At 41.0% G+C, this 19,442-nt stretch overlaps 2 protein-coding genes across 5 annotated transcripts in view; both read left to right on the top strand.

Moving 5' to 3' along the window:
- LOC143186742 (cell adhesion molecule 3-like) overlaps positions 1–7,860 on the top strand; it is a 38,510-nt gene extending 30,650 nt beyond the window's left edge. Inside the window, exon 6 of the mRNA XM_076390483.1 lies at positions 7,724–7,860. Within this exon, the coding sequence (XP_076246598.1) occupies positions 7,724–7,806 (83 nt within the window). The 3' untranslated portion in view covers positions 7,807–7,860. The remainder of the gene's footprint in view (positions 1–7,723) is intronic.
- A 5,658-nt stretch (positions 7,861–13,518) lies between these two features.
- The window catches only part of LOC143186739 (choline transporter-like protein 1), a 55,256-nt gene continuing 49,332 nt past the window's right edge, over positions 13,519–19,442 (top strand). For 3 of the 4 annotated variants that reach the window (XR_013003099.1, XM_076390475.1, XM_076390474.1), the window contains exon 1: positions 16,254–16,364. Coding sequence is in view for 2 of the 4 variants with exons in the window: in XM_076390475.1 (XP_076246590.1) it covers positions 16,343–16,364 (22 nt within the window). In the remaining 2 variants the exon portion in view is untranslated. Of the gene's footprint in view, positions 13,746–16,253; positions 16,365–19,442 lie in introns of those variants that run through there. The other variant, XM_076390478.1, reaches the window with a different exon arrangement.

Here is a 19,442-nt window from a genome sequence, read left to right as displayed (position 1 = left end):
CTGGGGAGGTGATTGTGTTTTTTGGGGGCATGGTGTGGTAATTGATAGTTGGGGGAAAAAGTGGTATTAAGAGTTTTGAGATTTCTTGAGCGCTGGTAGTGGCTTTTATTTTTGATTTAAGGGTTGGATAATCAGGTCTGGATAGTCATTACCCTATTTTTCATGTTTTCTGTGTGATAGGCATAACTATAAGATAGTTATTACTAGACTGCCGATTTTTATGCATTTGTGAAAACTTTAAGCGTGTCAAAAGTTGCAAAACGTATATAATATTCATAAACATAGAAAATATGAAAAATAGAGGGAAAATTGTAGGATTTAAAAAATGAAGTAGATTTATATTCAGGCTCCATTTCTTTAACTGTGCTTGCCAAAATATAAAGTTAGGAGTTAATGAGTCTCCTACGTTTCATGTACATTACATATAAAAACATTCTTATCTTCTGCAATGACATTAGGTAACCCCAAAGCTGTCTTCATTATATGCCTATTTATTACTCTTTGAGATTGTGCTGAATTGTTGACCTTTGAACTTCCACCCTCTCAGAACTAATTATAATTAGATACAGTAGATCTCCTGAGTCCTGCCTCGTGATGTTGAAGCCTTCCCCGTTTGGTTTACGATCTACCTAATGACGTTATACATGCCAGACTTCCATAATGACGTTTTCCTTTATGCACGAAATACGGTTTCTTTCGTTGTGGCGTTGGTTAATCAGCCCTGATAAGTCTCCCGAGTGCACTTCCGCCTTATTGGGAACTTACAATCTACAATCTACCTAGTGTGACTTTGAATAATGACACCTTTTTTCAGCTACGAATTTCTGTCTCTCGAGGTCGTTAGTTAGTTATGTCTGACAAGTCTCTCGAGTTCTGTTACGCGCTCGTCAGCTCTTCGTTGCTAATTTATCTGTGGTTCATTACTTTATGATGGAGAGGGTATTTCTTATTAGCTAAGAATTTCTGCGCGATACCCAATATCCTGTCACGTAATTTTTAATCAGTTTCCATTCAGTTCTACAGTAGGTACCAGTGTGTAGTATTAGCCTCGATGTATTACATAATACAGCAGTTCGGAAGACAATCTTTTCATTCAAATGGTTGGTCATGTTTTTCTGAACTTATGTATTATTACTTATTGTTATGCTATTGGTGTCTTCTCTTCTTGCTTTAGTATTAAACTGTGGCATTTGGTACAGAAGTGTCGAATCGAAAAATTCAAGATACTCAAGATACTCTTGAATTTTCAGGTAATTCTTTTTTAGTTGACTTGACATCTCGAAACATGCTTAATTTTTTTATTGCATTAACAAGGAATATCTGACAATAAATGACGTTAATCCGTAGAAACTAAGAAACTCATCTTTTTTAATATACTTCATTTGGAGATAGCAGGAAAATTTTCGAGATTATTATATTTTCCTTTCGCTTCAATTTCGTTCATTTATTGCCTAATTTACCTAGGTTCAATACAAACCGTACAATCTATTTAGAATTCGAACACCTGCGAATTTAATAATCCTTCGTGAGTTGCTACAAGTTTGACTATTTAATTTGCACCGAAATTGCATATGTATTGATAGCTTACCAGATGTCCTCTTAAGTTCATAGTTCCCAACAAATTTCACAGACAGATATGCAATTTGCACGAGACTTAAAAGTACTTCCCAAAACAGTGAGACCTACTTTGCCTGTTCGAAGACAGTTTTACGAGCTTTATAATTGCTTAGCTAGAAGACCATAGCACAATATTCCAAAATTTAGTGTCTCTCGTTTCGATGCTAATACTGTCTTGACCAGTGCTCCAGGTGCAGGGTGAATCCCTAACAATATACATAGCGTCCCGTGTTCGATGCTACCAATAGAAGCCTAGTGCTTCAAGATGACGAAATATATCAAATATATACTGAGTGATTTAAAATTATATTAATAAGTAGACAGTAAATTTTGAAGCCTCTTGATAATTTCAGAAACACAGTTAAAGAAATGGAACTTTGATAAAAATTTATTTCACCTTGCAGATATTATAATTTACAGTCTGTTTTTTATATTTTTTTATATATATTTCAGTATAATATGTACCTTGCAATTTTTCATAAACTTCAAATTTCCATAAATGCATAAATATTTCCACTTTAGTGACAAGGGATGAAGACAAAAATATTTTTAAAAGAAAGAAGTAAAATAAAGAGGCAGCGCTTCATACTATCAATAAAATAGACTGTTAGTGATCTATGGAGCAAGGAGATTTATCTCCAATAGAAAATTTACATCTACAATTTTCTAGTTTCAGAACCCCTGAAATTTAAAATCTAATTAATATTCACAATATTTTAAAAATAAAAAGGCAGCACTAGACTCTATTAATAGAAAAGCTTATTAGTAATCTATAGAGCAAGGAGATTTATCTCCAATAAAAAATTTACGTCTACAATTTTCTGGTTTCAGAACCCCTGAGATTAAAAATCTAATTAATATTCGAACTCATAAATCTCCAAGGTCCATTGTACCATCGGCAACAGCCCTATGTTCCTCAGCCTCTAGAACGATATTTGCCCAGCTAGCTGCAATCGAGGTCGACTTCTTTTCCCCCCACCGCAAATAACCAGCAGCGTTGAGCCTAGTATCCGCTTGTTTGTCCATCGCGCGGTACAGATAATCTGACCATCCGAATTATCCTGGTTAACGTCAAATAGCTCGGTACGCCATCAAATAATTCGTTTCACGCCAGATAATCCGAGGCTGCGGCAAGGATAATTCCCGACGCATTCCAGGATTATTTGTTGCGGCTTCGGATTATTTGGCGTCAAGTGAGCTGCACTTCAGCGCCGTGAAATGGCTCCGAAAACAACGGCTGGCGGACAATGGCAGACTATACGAGGGGCATTGTCGAGAAAAAAGGAGGAACGACGAAACGAAGTAAATAAATCGATAAATAAAAAAAAAAAAAATAGGGGTAGGAGAGAAGGAACGACAGCAGGGCGTTATCGGTTTCCTTGACATACCGGGGGTTATATAATAACACGCTGGTCACAATTCAATCGAAATCGTATCACCGACAGGGCAAAAAAGGCACGGTTGAATTCGTCGATCGCAGCTTGCAAAAACTTCGTTTCGTTATTTGAGTTAGCCGTTTGCCTCGTTATAGACCCCTCCCTCCTGCCTCCCCTAGCCGAGCCACCCCTTCCACCCTCCGTTCTGCCCCGTCCCTCTTTCCATTGTCGTTTCTTTGCCTCGCGACAAAGTAAGTTATCAGATAATTGAAATATTTGCTCGTTAGGATCGCCAACCGATCATTTTACGCGAATTCCACTTGTCGCGGGTCATGCTGGAATTAATCCTTCTTCCTTCGACCTGCAATTGGGGCGATAAGTAACTAGAGTGCACAGTGAGGGAGTCGATGCTTGCCAGTTTCTTTTTGCGTTTTGACCCTAGGAGAGAAAGGGTGTCATTATTTTGCAATGAGAAACTTGATAGGGCGAGGATTGATTAGAGTATCAAGGGGTGATGTTTGTTTAGATTGGGTGGCGTTGTAATGTGATCCTTGATGAGTTCTATTTTTTGAGAAGTAGGGGAATTAATTAGACACAAGCTGGATGTTTTGAATATTTCTTTGTGATGGAGTACGCAGGTTGAAATAGAATAATATTAGTCACACAGAAAGATGATTTATATTATTATTTATTTTATTAGTATTAGGAAAGATAATTTACATGATTTATTAGTTACTTGTCTTATACAGAATGGTCACGCGGAATAGCTACAGTCAGAATATAGGCCACACACACAAACATACGTACGTGTTCATAATAATGCTTAACATTAAGATCAATATTCCATACAATAAACTTCATCAAGCTTCAAATAATTAAATTCATTATAAATTTTGCATGTGATTTTTCCCTCACTAAAATTCTTCTTAAAAAGGAATTTCTCAAAGGAAAAGAGAAAACTTAAAAAAATTGATACTAATAATTACAGATCTCCATTACCATTACTTAAAAATGTCCAATATAAGCAACTCTAAACCAGCCTTTTGCTTTCTCTTAAATTACCCAAAAGCGTCTGCCAACAAAATCCTCCAACCCTCGATACTTGCACAGTCGCGACTCCACTCCACTGCACCAATCGAGGTTTCCTTTGTACAAATAAAGAACACTCAATAGGACAATTCGCCAGCCGCCATATCAGGGAAGAATTATTAAGCGATAATTAACGAGCGCAACATAGTCTACTTTATTTGCCTGCAAGCTAGTTCTGGTCAGATTGTTTGCGGAACGTTTGCAGTCTGGATTCCCTTTAAATTTACTGAATTAACCAGAGACAAACGAGCATTGTAAAACGCGCGATTAACCGTGTCATAATTAGGCTTCGCTCGCCAGAGGGTCGAGACTGTCGTGTTATGGTCACGGTTCAGTCGGTCGCGGTTCGTTCAAACGTTATTCAGACCCTCGGAGCGTGACTGGAGCAGCGTTAATTCATTTTCGAGTGCATTGAATAATATTTAGCCGTGCCGTGACTTGTACCGAGACTAGTGAATCGAATGGATCCCTGTCTGGTTGCACGGATTAATGCTCGAACATGTTTCTGAATTTGCTGTCTGACAGTTGGAATTCTACTTCGCGGCTGAGCTACCGTCGATGTTTCCACTTACGAGCTGCCTGCACAGGGAACTTCACGCTTTTTAATTGGAAAAATAGTACTCACGTTTGTACATAAATTAACTCTTTAAGGGTGTTTGGTGACTATGTTAACTGTTTATAGTTTGACTGTTTATGAGGGGATTATAGCTTTTAGGGTAATAACGAGAACACTTGTCGCGTAAAAAAATAGAGTACTTTTTGTAGGCCTTGCTATTTGATTGTAATTAGTGTTTTAACAGTGGAATCTTATTTTAAAAATATGCATCTGTTTGTGTGAGCAACATCAAGGGATGACGAGTATATTTGTTAACTTTGAATTAGTTTTAATAAAATAGTAAGTACTCCATATAATTCTTTAATTTGCCATATGACGATTAGACTTGTTATTACTTTGAAAGTTATCATTTTCTTATGACGAGTATGCTCGTTAAACATCGTTAAAGGGTTGAAAGTAATTATATTGGTTAATGGAGACAAAAGCCTCAATTTTCTTAAGTGGTAAATCGCTAATTGTAAGTTACAAAAAAACTGTGGGGTTATAAAAACACTCTTAATTACTCTCATATTTCAGAACAAATATATTTCAGTCTTCTTTCTTCCCACTAACAAATTCCAAATTCCACAAACTCGTGAGAAGCTGACTTTAAAAAGTACAACAAGCCCCAGTGAAACAATCTACCAATAAATCTAAAAATTTGCCAAAGAATTACAACCCCACGTAACATTAAAAAAGCGAAACAATTTAGCTTAAAGTAAAGCGAAAGAAACCTCAGAAAACGTCTCCATCGTCTTAACATTATAATCCACCGCAAGAAATGCCCTCAAAAGCAATTTCGCCAAGATAACCCCAATTGATATCAACCTGACTTCAATCACCAGCAACCTCCTCATCACAAAAACCAACAAACTCGACGTTGGCGTGGTGTTCAAGTATTAAAACCAGCGCGCAGCCCCCTCCCAAATCGAGGCACGATCATCGAGAGGGTGGGGCGAGTGAAAGTCACGATCGCGTCAGAGCCGTCCAAAAATCGCCCCTGGACGTTATTTATCGTTCCTGTTTCCCCGCGCGCCTGGCACAGCGTCGCGGAGGGGACGAAAAGAATTGTGCCCACGGTGGTATCCTCGTCATCCATCATCGACCGCGGGGAGAGAGTGGAGCAATCGAAATTCTATGACCTACATCCGCCCCAGGCGGCTATTAAAGCATAAGCGTTCTCTCAATTTGAATTTTTTCCCGTTATTATGTCCCGAAAGCGCGGTTTTATTACTTTCAATTCTGACGGCGAGCGCCGACGTCGCTGGCAACAGGGGATATATTAGCCGTGGCAGGGAGAAAATGGCACGAATTAATTCCGGAAGTTCCGCCAGTCGCTCCAGCACGCGAGGAGGATCCTTTAACATCGGCCAGCCGAGCTTGCATTTCCGCGCGGCGGAACGAGAGGCGTCGGTTTCGCGATTCCATCGGCGCCTGGATGGGAATTCTTTTTTTTCCCTTTTTACAATGGAAATTCTGTAAGAGTCCCAGCGTCGATGGACGGCTCGCTGGACGCAATCTGTCGGCGAGGATTGTTATTCGATTGTTATGCAGATTCGATTCGAAAGAGGGGCGCGATTCGACTCCCTTTGTTCGAGGTCTTTGACTCGACCGGGCGGTTTTCGAATTCGAGGGATTTCCTCCGTTTCGTGGAAATGTTTCTGCTGGGGGGAGGTTTTGGATTCTGGTTTTGCACGACAGTCGTTGCTAAATGGCTTAATCAGGTTCGGTCTTTTTGGGGAGGATTTGTTTTTTACAGATTTTTCGGAGAGGACTAGGTTTTAATGAGGGATGAGTTTGAGAAGGTTAATACTATTTAGGGATTTCATTTCAGTATTTTTGCTGTGCAATTTGGATGCACTTTGATGGATTAGTTTCTGAGCGAGCGTGATGCATCGCTTTTTGATGCGAAGAAGTAACTGGTTTGTCGTCAGCATTGCGTACATGAAGCGGAAGAAACTGTTTTTTAATTTGTAGATGTATGTAATGGTAGATTAATCCTTTGCAGGAGGAATTGTTTAATTTCAAATCATTTCTGGCGACTTTTGGAGACGATCGTTGGCGAAGGGTTAATTAAGGGTTAATTAATATTCACAAGTAGACTCTTTATGTTCTAAAATAAGACGAAGTATTAATTCTTAAAGGCGAATCTAAATTGCTCCTGAAATATGTCTGATCTGTCTTATTCTAGTGACGGCGCTGTACCTGATTTGGTTACTGCATGGCGGCAGTAGAATAAGATTGAAATCAGACACATTTCAAGCGAACTTTATACACTTTTCCAGTAATAATTCAAAGGTAGCTTTCACATTATTGGTTCTTGTCTTATTTTAGCATGTAGAGTCACCTCTTCAAGTTTGCGACACTTGCCATTGAACATTCTGAATATACGACGAGAGATGTCCCTGTCCATCCCTTAAAAATTTAAGGGGTGATACAGCATGCTAAAATAGGACGACAATGATGATAGACAAAGGTGGTTTTGGAGCTTTCTTATCGAGTTGTTAATTGTTGAGAAGACGCCTGACGTATTCATGAGATGTGTCTGACTAGGGACATATTCTATCACTTTTGCTGTATCTGACTTGGAACTTATTCTAGTGATATAGCTATGTCTGACTTGAGACGTATATTATTGACTTTGGTAGGACTGATTTTGGAGGGTCTGACATAGATCTTATTTTACTAGCTTTACTATGTCTGACTTGGGACTTATTCTACTAATTTCATCATACCTGATTTCACATTTACTTTACTTGTTTTTCTGTGGCTGACCTGGGACGTACTTTACTAACTTAAAAACTCAATCCCACAAAAATCAACAGACCTCTTTTCTTGTTGCACACCCTATAAACATTGATATATATCTACAAACAAACGAAAGACACAAACGTGATACATCTCCCTCGAAACAACACTAAATTCCTAAATAAAACAAAAATACAACACCCCTTGAATCTACTCTAAAAAAGTCTGCACGAGATAAAAACCACCCCATCGCTAAAACGCCAATCTTTGATCCCCCTGCACCTGTGTCTTGTTCCAGTGATCGGCTCGTCCACGCCCGAACGCTCTCTGCCGTGTCTGCGGCTGGTTCTGTTCGCGTTTCTTCTGCTCGTAATCCGTTAACCGTACCGCAATTAAAATACGCGCGCTTTGGAGCTGTATATGTATAAAACGAAAAACCGTCGACGTGCTTGTAAGAAAGTCCAGGCCGCTTTGTGTGAACGTGTCTCCTTCGCGGGATTCCCTGGTCATCCTCCAGCGCGGCAGCCATCGTGCTTGGCGTCGTTTTTCTGGACCAGATGGCGGAGGAACGACGGGGAACGCGGGCGTTTCAGAGGCTAGAAGAGGGAAGCCCCAGCGCGTGGGCGAGGCGCCAGCGCCGAGGGCGGGAGGCGACGAGGCGAAGAAGGAAGCGCACGAAGGGCAACGACGGCAGCGCGAAGATCGAGGCGGACGCCCTTTCTCGGCCTTAACTTGTCCGATCAACGAACCGTCTGGAGATGGGAAAGGTATTCGTGGTCCTGTCCAGGGTCACTGCAAGAACTCCCTGCTTGGGTAGAGTGGGGGGAATCATGAGGAGGAGGAAGAAGTAATGAGTGTTCTGTTGTATTGTGTTGCTGAGGTCTCTGGTCTAGAGCCTAGACTGGTTTAGAGATCTGTGTAGACCTCTGATCTAGAGGCTGAATCTGTCTAGAGCTTAGACGAGTCTAGAGCATAGACGTGTCTAGAGCCTAGATCTCTCTAGATTTCTGGTCTAGACCCTAGATCTATCTAGACTTCTATCCAGACCTCTGATCGAGAACCTAGACCTGTCTAGATTTCTGGTCTAGACCCTAGATCTATCTAGACTTCTATCCAGACCTCTGATCGAGAACCTAGACCTATCTAGAGCCTAGACGTGTTTAGAGCTCTGTCTAAACCTATACTAATAGCACACCAATTATTTGTTTCCCCACCTCCAAAAAGTTCCTCTACTGTACTCAAGGAGGGAATTCACATGGCAACCCTGGTCCTGTCGAGGCGGCGGTGAAAGCGAGAAGAATTCTAAGAATAGCCGAGAAGAGTATTTTATTATTAGTACCCCAAAAAAGTACTTGCTTCCTTTTCCAGCGAGGTCTCATGTGTTTCCGTGTGTAGGCTGCGCGTAGCAGGTTTCCCAGCGGGGAGAGAGGGTAGTTTTCTTTTTCGTACTTTTATAAACTCGGAGAGACTCGAACTGTAGCATCGATATACATTCTATACATTTACTGTACACGTATGGTCTATCTCTATCGCTCTCTGTCTGACCCCTATCCCTTCGTGACCCGAGCTCGGTCGAGCCAGACAGAAGAAACAGTCCGAGGCTACTTTGAAACAGTGTGCAAAGGAGATGTACCTGAATCGGATTATTCGACGCGATATATTTACGTTTGCGTTGCCACTGTTGTTGCATTTGTATATTATTAAGCGAGAGAAAAGAAGAGAGGGAGAGAGAAAGAGGAAGAGGGGAGATCTCGATGGACGTGACGGCGCGAAAATTCGAAATTCCAAATTTCCCGCGCCGCGGTCGTTCGAAATTTCGAAATTCCCGCGGGAAGAATAATTGAAATAAAAAAGAATTGGAAAGGAGGTTTTCACGAAAATTCGAAGTCGCTCTTTAAATAAATTTCAGTCTCGTTCACTCTTACCATCAAGCTTATTAATTAAATTTCTTCGAAATTAACATGTCTCGCTGTTCAATTCTCTGGGCTCCTTTCGACCCATTTTTGTCAGCCAGCCAACGTCTTCGTAACTAATTCGCAAGCAATTTGCAGTCGCGTTCTGTTTGCAACGAATGTATGTATAGATATATATATAGCGTGTATGTATAAATATATATATGTTTGTCGAGCTTACCGTTCTCCCCTGTTCAGCTTCCGGTTGGAAAGTCGTTTCCTGCCGATGGCGGTGTCGTTCGTCTCGTATCGCGATACGCACAGGTGTTTTCCGCGTTTTTCTTTGCGACGACGTTTTCGTTTCTCCTTTCCTCGCGTCGAGGACAAACAGGGCGCAGGAAGTGGGACTGGAAGGAAGGAAAGAAACGATAAGATCGTATATTATGTATTATATATGTATATGTATATTACGTATTAAACAAGCGATGTGTGCTAGTATTAGTTAACGATTAAGAATCGCAACGACTGAATAATACTCTACATGATTTTCTAATTGTAACAAGTATTTTTGAAAAGACCGTCATCGTTTCTACGTAGCTAACGCGCGAACGTTTCTAGGGAACGCGTTTCGACTCGAGAGTAGCCAAAACCGAAGATAACAAAATAAAAAAAAAAAATACGAGAGAGAAGAGAGAAAAAGAAAACGCATGAAAGTGGTGTAATTGATATTTTCGAACGGATGGATAATGAGAGGCGTCTGAAAAAGTAGTTGAACGAACACGAGAAAAAAGAGTAACAGAGGATAAAGTGCTGTAAAGTGTCTCAGAGGTATATCTCGCGTGTCCGCATAGTTTCTCGATTCTTTGTGTAACAGGAGAACGAAAGGAGAAAGCTAGTCGAATTTTTGCCAATTTTTTGGTATCGATGCTCATTATGTTCCTCAGCTTGTCACCGTACGAAAGGATATTTATGATAATAATAACGATATGACCACAGACACTGTCTTTCCTTCGTGCCGCCATCAAAGTCATCTTACGCCACCATTAAAAATCACCTTGAACTGATCCTAGACTGTCCAGTGGAAAAAGTAGACTCCCCGATTAAATGATCAGAAAAGAAGACCCTGGGTGATCACTTATTCAGGGTTTGAAGTTTCCCTGCATCCAAGCGTTCCTGACTAAGGTACAGTTTAAAAAAAACTGCGTTCCCCGCTTAAGTGATCACAGAAGAAGGCCACAAGTGATCACTTATCCGGGGTGCAGAGTTTTTCTGCCTCCATGCAACACTAATTCAAAGCACAATTCCAGGATTCCTTCCAGCCTCCGTGTCTCTCACAACCCTGGCCCTAGACCTTCACAAGGATCGAACTTTTTCGTTCACCAGCTGCCAATTTTTTCCTGCTGCCAACCTTTAGACGATAAATATAATTTTATCGAGCTCGACGCCGATTGAATCGCGCATCCCCAGTTACTACTCTATGCGTTTCCGCATCACCAGCAATAACGCTGATGAAATAATTCAATTACCTGTTTTGCATGCGATACGATCGGCTCTGTGCGTCGACCATCGCCTCCTCCTAGTTACGCCCCTATTAATCCTCCAAAGATGCGCTATTCACATCCAGCTAATCCGTTTATTCTTTCAAATTCGAAATCCAATATTCCGTTTGAAAGGGCACGCTCCGCCGTTTCACGCTTTTATTTTGCGCCCGTGAAGAAGCGCGCCGAGCACACGCGCGCCTGTGTTGGACCACAGGAAGCGGCCTTTTAATTTTTCAGCGGCCAGGAAACGCGATACCCCGCAAGGCTCGTTCAAACGTCGGCGTTTGAGCTGGGGTCGAGATGAATGCGTGTTTTGATTCGCGTCGTGATTCGATTTTATTTAGAAGCGAGGGTAATTTGGCCGATTCTTTTTTCAATTTTTTAGTTCGGGTCTATGAAAGGCTTGAACTTTCTGCTACAATTTTTAGAATGAGGTAAAGGTCCTAGTGGTTGATCATGTCCTGATATCTAAACAGTAACGTTGATTTTATTCAATCTTAAGCTTTAGTTTTAGTGTATTAGGTATATTTAATTGAAAATAAGAACTAGTGTCATAAAATGGTATGGTTTGATTCAGATGTCTTGTATTAATGTTGGAGGGAGATTCAGGTTAATCTATTGGAAAGAGAGAATTCTATTTATTATTTATCCATCGCTTGTCACATTCAACGTTACGTGTAGAATGAATTGAATGTGAGTTAAGTCCAGTGGTTTGTAAATAAATTGAACGAGAGTTCAGAAGCATGAACATGTGGTGGTGATTGTTAGAATTAACTTTCCAGGTTACGAGTGATTTGCAGGATCAACGTAAGTACTGTTACATGTTTCATATTCTTCTTTCTCATTACCTGGAGATAACTGACGTTCACGTAATTTCAGCTTACTAATTTGGGATTAATTAAACACGTGACATAACGTTTCCTCTTAGTTGCAATAATGTTAATCAATCCTCAGAAATCTAAATTTATATCACAAAAATAATTCAGATTTTCTGTCCTTTTTCCTATAGATAAAATTACTATTCATTGTTTCCAATTTGATGGTGTATCTTAATTAATAGTATCTTAATTTATGAGTCAGTGTATATGCAATATTTTCTCCTTCAATACTGTAATTTTTCTAGGCTCTTCGATGGCTCCAATAAGAGTGCTCATCTGGTGAGTCAACATCCCCATTTCCCAGCCTCCTCTCCTATAGTATTCATGAGTCAGCCACCCTTGTTCCTGGTGATTTATCGGTCTCTCGATTCGTCGTCCTTGTTCTTCAAAACTTCCCGAAAGGCTACATCCAAAACTTCTCTCGTTGGATGACCATATATATCTGCTGAAATAAGAGCACATTCTTTATTCAGAGCTGTAGCAGACATCGACGTATTCGACGATATATCTTGAAAAACAAGCCTGAATTAGTCATTTGGACAACGTCATAACTCGACATCGGAGATCGATGGTTGTCCCCTTCACGGATTCATAATAAACTGATGGTTATCGGTACGTTTCGACGAGTTGCTCGGATTATTCGAGCGAGTAGATTAAACTTCCCAATGGGGTAAAAATTTCAGTCGAAAATACTGTGCAAGAGCACTGACAGTAAATGAACAAACAGGGATGTAGGTTTTCCATTCACCGCTATTGCTTTTTAAAGAGGAACGAAAACAGTGTAATATGGACTTGGGTCTGATCTTTCTGTCGGTCTCGAGAGATCTCTATTTTCAACCTTTTAATTTTATTGCCCATGTTACATTGAATTTACTTTGCAATAGTACTGAAAAATCGATGATAGATTTAATTTAGAGACTCAATTTAAAGTATTACTATTTTCAAGTATTTGTTGTCTGGATATTTTAGTTTTTAAATTGATTCTATTATTATTGGAAAAGGTTATGAACTATGAAAGTGAAAAATATCTCAGAGAAAATTCAGAAGAAGAGTAGAATAATCGTCTGTCTATGACATGTCTGTTTCTACTTGTGGTCCAGGGAGACAGGCTTCGAAATTTTCCTTTCTATCAAGTCAATGTACAGTATATTTAATTATATACTAAAAACATATAAACATGAAATTAAGTAACAGAACTACACTGACCAAAAATAGTATCAGAATTAGTATTCAGAGAAGTCATTCTATTTTCTCAAACAAACATATACATCAATCCATAAACCAGCAGCCCCTCCATAAAACTGCATATCACAAACCCACCCCAGTCGTCACCAAGAAAAATCCTCATCCTCGAGCGCCTCACAGTTTCCCCGAGCCATCCCCAGAATCAACGATGAGCACTTTGCAGACGTTCCCCATCCCCCGCCCCCTAACCCATTCATCCCCCCAGCGATTCTAATCGATGCGCCGCGTCGGTAGCCTCGAGTTTTTGCCTGTCCCCGTTCGTTCCGATTTAACAATCAAATTAAGCGTTAATGGAACACATCATCAGGCGTGCACGCGTCGGCCAGAATTGGCTAGCAGATAATACCCGCCCGCGAGGTAGTTGTCCAGAGCGCAATCGATGATCCCTCGACCGTGTGGGCGTCGATGTGTGCGCGCGGCACACACAGGCGCCGAGGGACGCGGGCGTCGGTTGCCAGGAGACGCGGGAACGCGGAGGAGCTGAGGGAAGAGCGGAAAATTGGGCTACAGTCATGGCTCCATTTGGGCTGCTCGCGGATAGCTTCCAGAGGCTTGCCATCTGTCCCTCGATCATCGCGTGATCTGGCACCGCGAGGACCTCGTCCCGTGATCTGCTCGTCAGACGAAGGATGCTCGGCCAGAGGAACACGTCGTCCCTCGTCTTCCTCGCGGAGTGCACGTCATAACCTCTGCTCGATCAGAGAGTTCCTCGCGGCTCGGTGGATGCTCCCCTTACGTTCCCCTGTAGAGCAGGGACATAGACTGTGAGTTGAACCTTGTGTCGCGATTCGACGACGAGTAATTAGCGGATTTCACGCGTGGGACGCGCGTGTGTTCGACGTGTGGTGGTTTGGGATGGGGGATGGGGCTGGGGGGGCGGCGTGCTTGGCTTTTCGTGGTTGTCTGGGGGGGATGGGGAACTGTGATTGTTTTCAGGTGTTACTGGGGAACTCTTGGCGAGGAGGGGGAGTATTTTGGATGAGTAGCGGCGGTGGAGAGGGTTTTGGATTTTTCAGGGGTGTTGGTAGGTTTCGAGACAGACGCGGGAGAGGTTGACGCAGCGCGTTGCAGCTGATGCAGAGAGGGAACTCGGTGATCTAGATATTGGGGACCTGAGGGTGGCCTTGAACTGCAGCGGCTGTAGAGAAAATAATACGCACTGCGATTTTCTGCCTCTGGTGCTCGATCTCATTTTAGTGAGTCTAGGATAGAAATGATGAAAAGTCGTGTTGTATTGTTTACGAAGCTCATCTGTTGAACATCTTTGGTACAGTGTTATTCAGTGTCATCTGGGGACCATAACGTCTGGATCATTGGATTATGTTCATTTCATTGCCAGTAATAACTCGTTAATCTAAATTTAATTAGGTCATAAAACCTTTCTCTCTCTAGACTGCTAAGTTTCGCTAAAGGTATTTGATAATTATACAATTTTTTATTTTTTATAATTACTGTTTCTGTAATAGTCAATTTGCTAATATTCGATATCAGTATTTACTTAAGTTGTAGATTCGTAGTTTGAAAAGTAATATTTAAAAATTGTATAGGAGGCATTAAATATTTTTTGTTCACAAAACTTAAAATAAAAATAGTTACAGGATAGGAAAAGTAAGTCCATTAATGTTGGATTCATAATTCAAGGAGAAAAGGGTTTATTGCTGGTAGTAGTGTTGTGTCTGACAACATGCGGGATGTTTCTACTTACACCTCTATAAATAATCTGAAAACGGACTACAAAAATAATCCAATGACAAATATTTTTCCTTTTATTCTCCATTTCCTCCAGATAACTCCAAATACCTTCTACAATAAAAGAAAAATTATTGTAATTTGTCTGACCACATACAGAATGCTTCTACTTGCTTCTCATAAATAACTTCGATACATACCAGCAAAAATATTTCTTCTATTTACTCACCATTTCTTCTACACATCTCCAAATATTCAAACCAAAGGAAAAGTTGATAAAACATATCGTCATTTAAAATTATCATTACTATAAATATTTCTAAAAAACACAAACCATAATAGTACCTATATACACTAAAAAAAATATTGAATTATTTTCATCATATAAATCTTCATCAAAAGAAAACCCTGACTAACTTTCATCTAAAAAAGCTTTTCATACAAAAATTACTAAACACAAACATTTGAAACCTTCCAATTCACAATATATCAACCCCTACCTCCTCAATCTTCTCCACTCATAATTTTCTTCATATAATTATGCTCAAATGTGTCTCCTTGGAAAATAATTTGCAAGTAAAAATCAAACATCTTACTTTCCCACATGAAATCAAAGCACAAAGCAAGACACGGCTCAATGAAAAACACTACGCCCCAAATACGATTCCCCTCCATTGTGGCAACACGTCACGTGGCAGATTCGCCGCGAGTTTTGCGTTCCATATGCAGCAGATGCGCGACTCTGCACGCTGATGAAACCACGCGTCGTTTCTTTCGGTTCCACAGGTCCTCTGCTTCCCTTCGCCTCCTTTTCTGTCTCCTTCGTTCGACCCCACGACCTCTCCAGTTCGGTAGGGTACACACCCCCGCCAATTCCTTCATAATGCGAGCCGAGTCCCTTCTGCCATTATGATTGCGATATTTATTATTGACAGTGTCGTTAACGCGTGCCTTGCATATTGCAAGCGTACGCGACGCTCGAATGGAGGATTGTTTTCGAGCGTTTTTTCCGGTTTATCCTCGGCGGTTCGAGCTCCTGCATATGTAGATTAACTGAGTCGAGACGGGGCAGGGAATCTCAGGGAAGCAACTTTTATTTCGGCGCTATGAAAGTATAATTCAGCAGGGAAATATAATTTTGAATATTTCTGGGATTTCCTTGCTTCGACACTTTGATTGCCACTGCATTATTTAAGGGTTGTTTACGCTCTTGTGTATGGTTTATTGTAATGGGCGGACTGCGAGTTTTTTATGCATTTATGGAAATTTGAAATGTGTACAGAGTTACAGAATGCATATGATATTCAAACGTATATGAAATATAAAATGGAGTGCAAGTTATAGTGTTAAGGGATGAAGCAAATTTTTATTTGGGTTTCATTCCTTTAACTCTGTTTATGAAGATAAGAAATTGCTTGGAAATTCGAGGTCTAGTAATGGGGATTCGTTGCATGTTGCTGTAGAGTGAGAGAAAGAACTGGTTTTCGAATACATCGTCGTCGGTCGTAATTAGATGCGTCCCACGCGTGGAAAAAGCAGCGAACGCAAGTAGAAGCGCAGCAACGACCGCAAAACAGTTTGGCCGCGGTCCAGTCGAACGCTGATTCGTCGCAGCACGTGTCGCACAGATTTGCAAATTTGCCTACGAGATATTTGGACTTTTGCCTGAACCATGGAGATGGTATCGATGGAAAGTGAGTCTCGGCAAAGAAATCTGTTCCTGTTTCGGTGTCTGCATTCATTTTTACAAGCTGCAGCATACGTGTATGCTTTTGATGTGCTTGCTTCGAAAATGTGTGCAGTTTTAAAGCAAGAACGATTATTGAAAACTTTGGGGCGACATTTTAGCCTTTTTTCGAATATAATTCACGGTCGAAAGAGGGGTGATTTGTTTGAATTAGAGAGATTGCTACTCAAAAAACAGTTTCTGGAAAAATTGAGGGTGAAGATTTATGGATCAGCAGAGAGCACAGTAAATTGTTACTCTCTTTAGTTTTCCATTTTTGTAAATTTTGTTTGAGCTGATGTTTCAGTCGTAAATTTCAAAGAAAATTTATTTTGATTCTACCTTCTTGTGTTTTATAAATGAGACTTTGGAAATTGCGCCAGTAGAAGCAACTTGGTTGGCGTCTGTGTATGACATGGGTACTTCTACTTGTGATTTAGTAAGACTTGCTTTGAAATTATTACCTCTTTTATAAAGGAGTGCACAGTAGATTTAATTATGTACTAGAAAGATGTAAAAATTAATTCAAATAGCTCTTCAATTTTAATATCCCACGTTTTATTAACAAATTTCGAGATCAACAGAATAATAACTAAAATTCCATCCTCTAACTTTACTTGTACTACCTCATAGCTATTTGACTTCCATCAGTCCCTGATATGTATGACCATCAATATGTACAATCACTAATTCCTCAGTGGAAGTAGTCAATAATAGACGAACCCATTAGCCAAAGTCATCCTAGAGCAAACTATTATAGAAATCAACATACAAAAGAATGAAATTACAGCTCTCCTAATCTGCTAATTATCACCCAGTATATAATCTAAGAAAAAAACCCAATTTTTCCTCAATCTTCTAAAATGAAGCAGAAAAATATCAGACCACGAAACTCATCAAGAAGCCTTCTACCTCAACTTCCACGAAAACAGGTCGCTCTGAATGGAGCTTCTACCCCACACGTGTCGCCCCATCTCAGCTCAACAAATCGCCTCGATTTTCGATCGCGCCTCCAATTACAACCCCCGCGAAATTTCGCCTGTTGATCCACTTCCCTCGTAATTGAAGGCTTTATCAACGTCGCGTTTTCGGAGTAGGGCGCACAGTCGAGGCAGCCAGCGCCTTTAAACGTAGAAACTTCGTTACTCCATTATGACAGGAACTTCGCTGGCATCGCTTGCGCGGCTGGTAACGCTAACTCTGGCGAACTATCCAAGCAGAAACACGGTAATGAGACTGCATGTCAATGGATGGCACCACCTATGTAGAAACTCGACGCAGTCTATATTTCACGTGTGTACTCCACCGACTGATAGCGAGGGTTCACCGACCACGCTCCCTCAAAAATGTTATCGTGTCCCCCCCTTCGAGCAATGCAGCCGAGGCCAAGCTGCCCCGAAACGAGACTCAGACATATTCCATCCGTGGCTCGTTATCGTGAAATATTCCGCTGCCTTTCATTATTGATTCAGCCCGTCAAGACGTCCTGACAAAGCCTGCGTCGGGCTGTTTTCATGCACCAGACAGGGGGAGGATGTGCACAGGTACACGCAAAGTCAATACTGCGCGTCTGATGTATTGATGATCTTCGCGGGAAGGGGAGAGCCGAGCTGCGAGCACGAGAAACGAAGGGGTGTCTTTTGGAGTTGATTAAGAGAAGGTGAGGGTGGTTTGAGGTGGGAAGGTTGTGTTAAGGGTTATGTTTTTGGTGGATGATGTGGGATTTTTGAAATGGGGAGAAGAGGGTGGGGGATTTAGGTAGATTGGGATGTGAGTTAATGAGATATTTTTAGGATCTTTTTTTATCTGTTAGGTGTTGGGAGAAGAGGGATCTTTATGCATTTTTGGGCAAATTGATAATTCCAAGGATTCATAAAAATTCATTAACAATACAACTCAAGAAAGAGTAGCTTTTTCTGTTTCCAACCAAGAATTAAAAAATCCAAGATTTCAACCACCAGCCTTCAACCTCCACCCTCAGAGACCCACAATGGTTCATAGAAATATTAAAAAACCAGCTCCACTATCTCTATCTCCATCACCATCAATTTTATTCCCCACATCTGACGCTTTAGAAACTCGTCTGACTAAACTCCAACGCGTCAGCACAAAGCCTTCAACTTCCATGGAACGCACCTAGCTTTCAAGCCTTTAAAAGCTTCTAATCACAATTATTTATCATCCCCCTGGACAAGTGCACGTCACTGTCGTGCAGCGTCGAGGGAAAATATTTCGACGCGAGAATCGTCACGATGAATCAGCTGTCTCTGTTCTACGCGAACAGATTGACGTCCACGTCGCAATGACGACCCATGGCAACAATGTGACGGGCATAATGCGCGTCGATTCCACGTCTTCGTCGACGAAAACAAAATCTATATAACAAAGTGCCCGCCATTTATCGGCTGTTGTTATGAATATTCGGCTCGTGCTGAGGCAAACATCGACGCGGGATTAAAATTCCGCTCGTGGATCCATCGATACTGATTTATGAAGAGGCTGGCAGGGGCGACGGATCGAATAACAATGGCTTCTTTGAGGCCGACGTTTCGAAAATTGAAACAGGCCAGACGCGTTTATTGATTCGTCTTCCTGCACGCTTCCTGGTATCCAGTGGTAGGATGTACTGGATATCCTAGGGGTTGCAATTCAATGAGATTGAGGGTGGGGATGGTAGTTTCAGTAGTTTCAGTAGTTTGTCAGGAGATATTGTTGTGGAGATATACTTTGATATAGGATTCTTCGGGACAGTGTTTTACATGCTGTTTCAAGTTTAAATTTAGGTGATCGTATTTTCTGCTGTTGAATTTATGAAATTTCCTGATAGAGGAGTGATTGTCTAGGGGGTGTAGTTTGATGAGACTGAAGGTGAGGATAGTAGTTTTAGTAGTTTGCTAGTATATATTGTTACGGGAATATACTTTCATATAGACTTCTTGAGGACAGTGTTTCAGGTACTATATTCAATAAAAATTCAGGTAATCGTATTTTCTGCTGTTGAATTACTGAAATTTCCTTCCTGATGGAGGGCGAGTTGCTGTCAATT

Source organism: Calliopsis andreniformis, unplaced genomic scaffold (assembly GCF_051401765.1).
Source record: "Calliopsis andreniformis isolate RMS-2024a unplaced genomic scaffold, iyCalAndr_principal scaffold0022, whole genome shotgun sequence".
Lineage (NCBI taxonomy): Eukaryota > Metazoa > Arthropoda > Insecta > Hymenoptera > Andrenidae > Calliopsis > Calliopsis andreniformis.
This window is presented reverse-complemented; position numbering and strand designations above follow the sequence as displayed.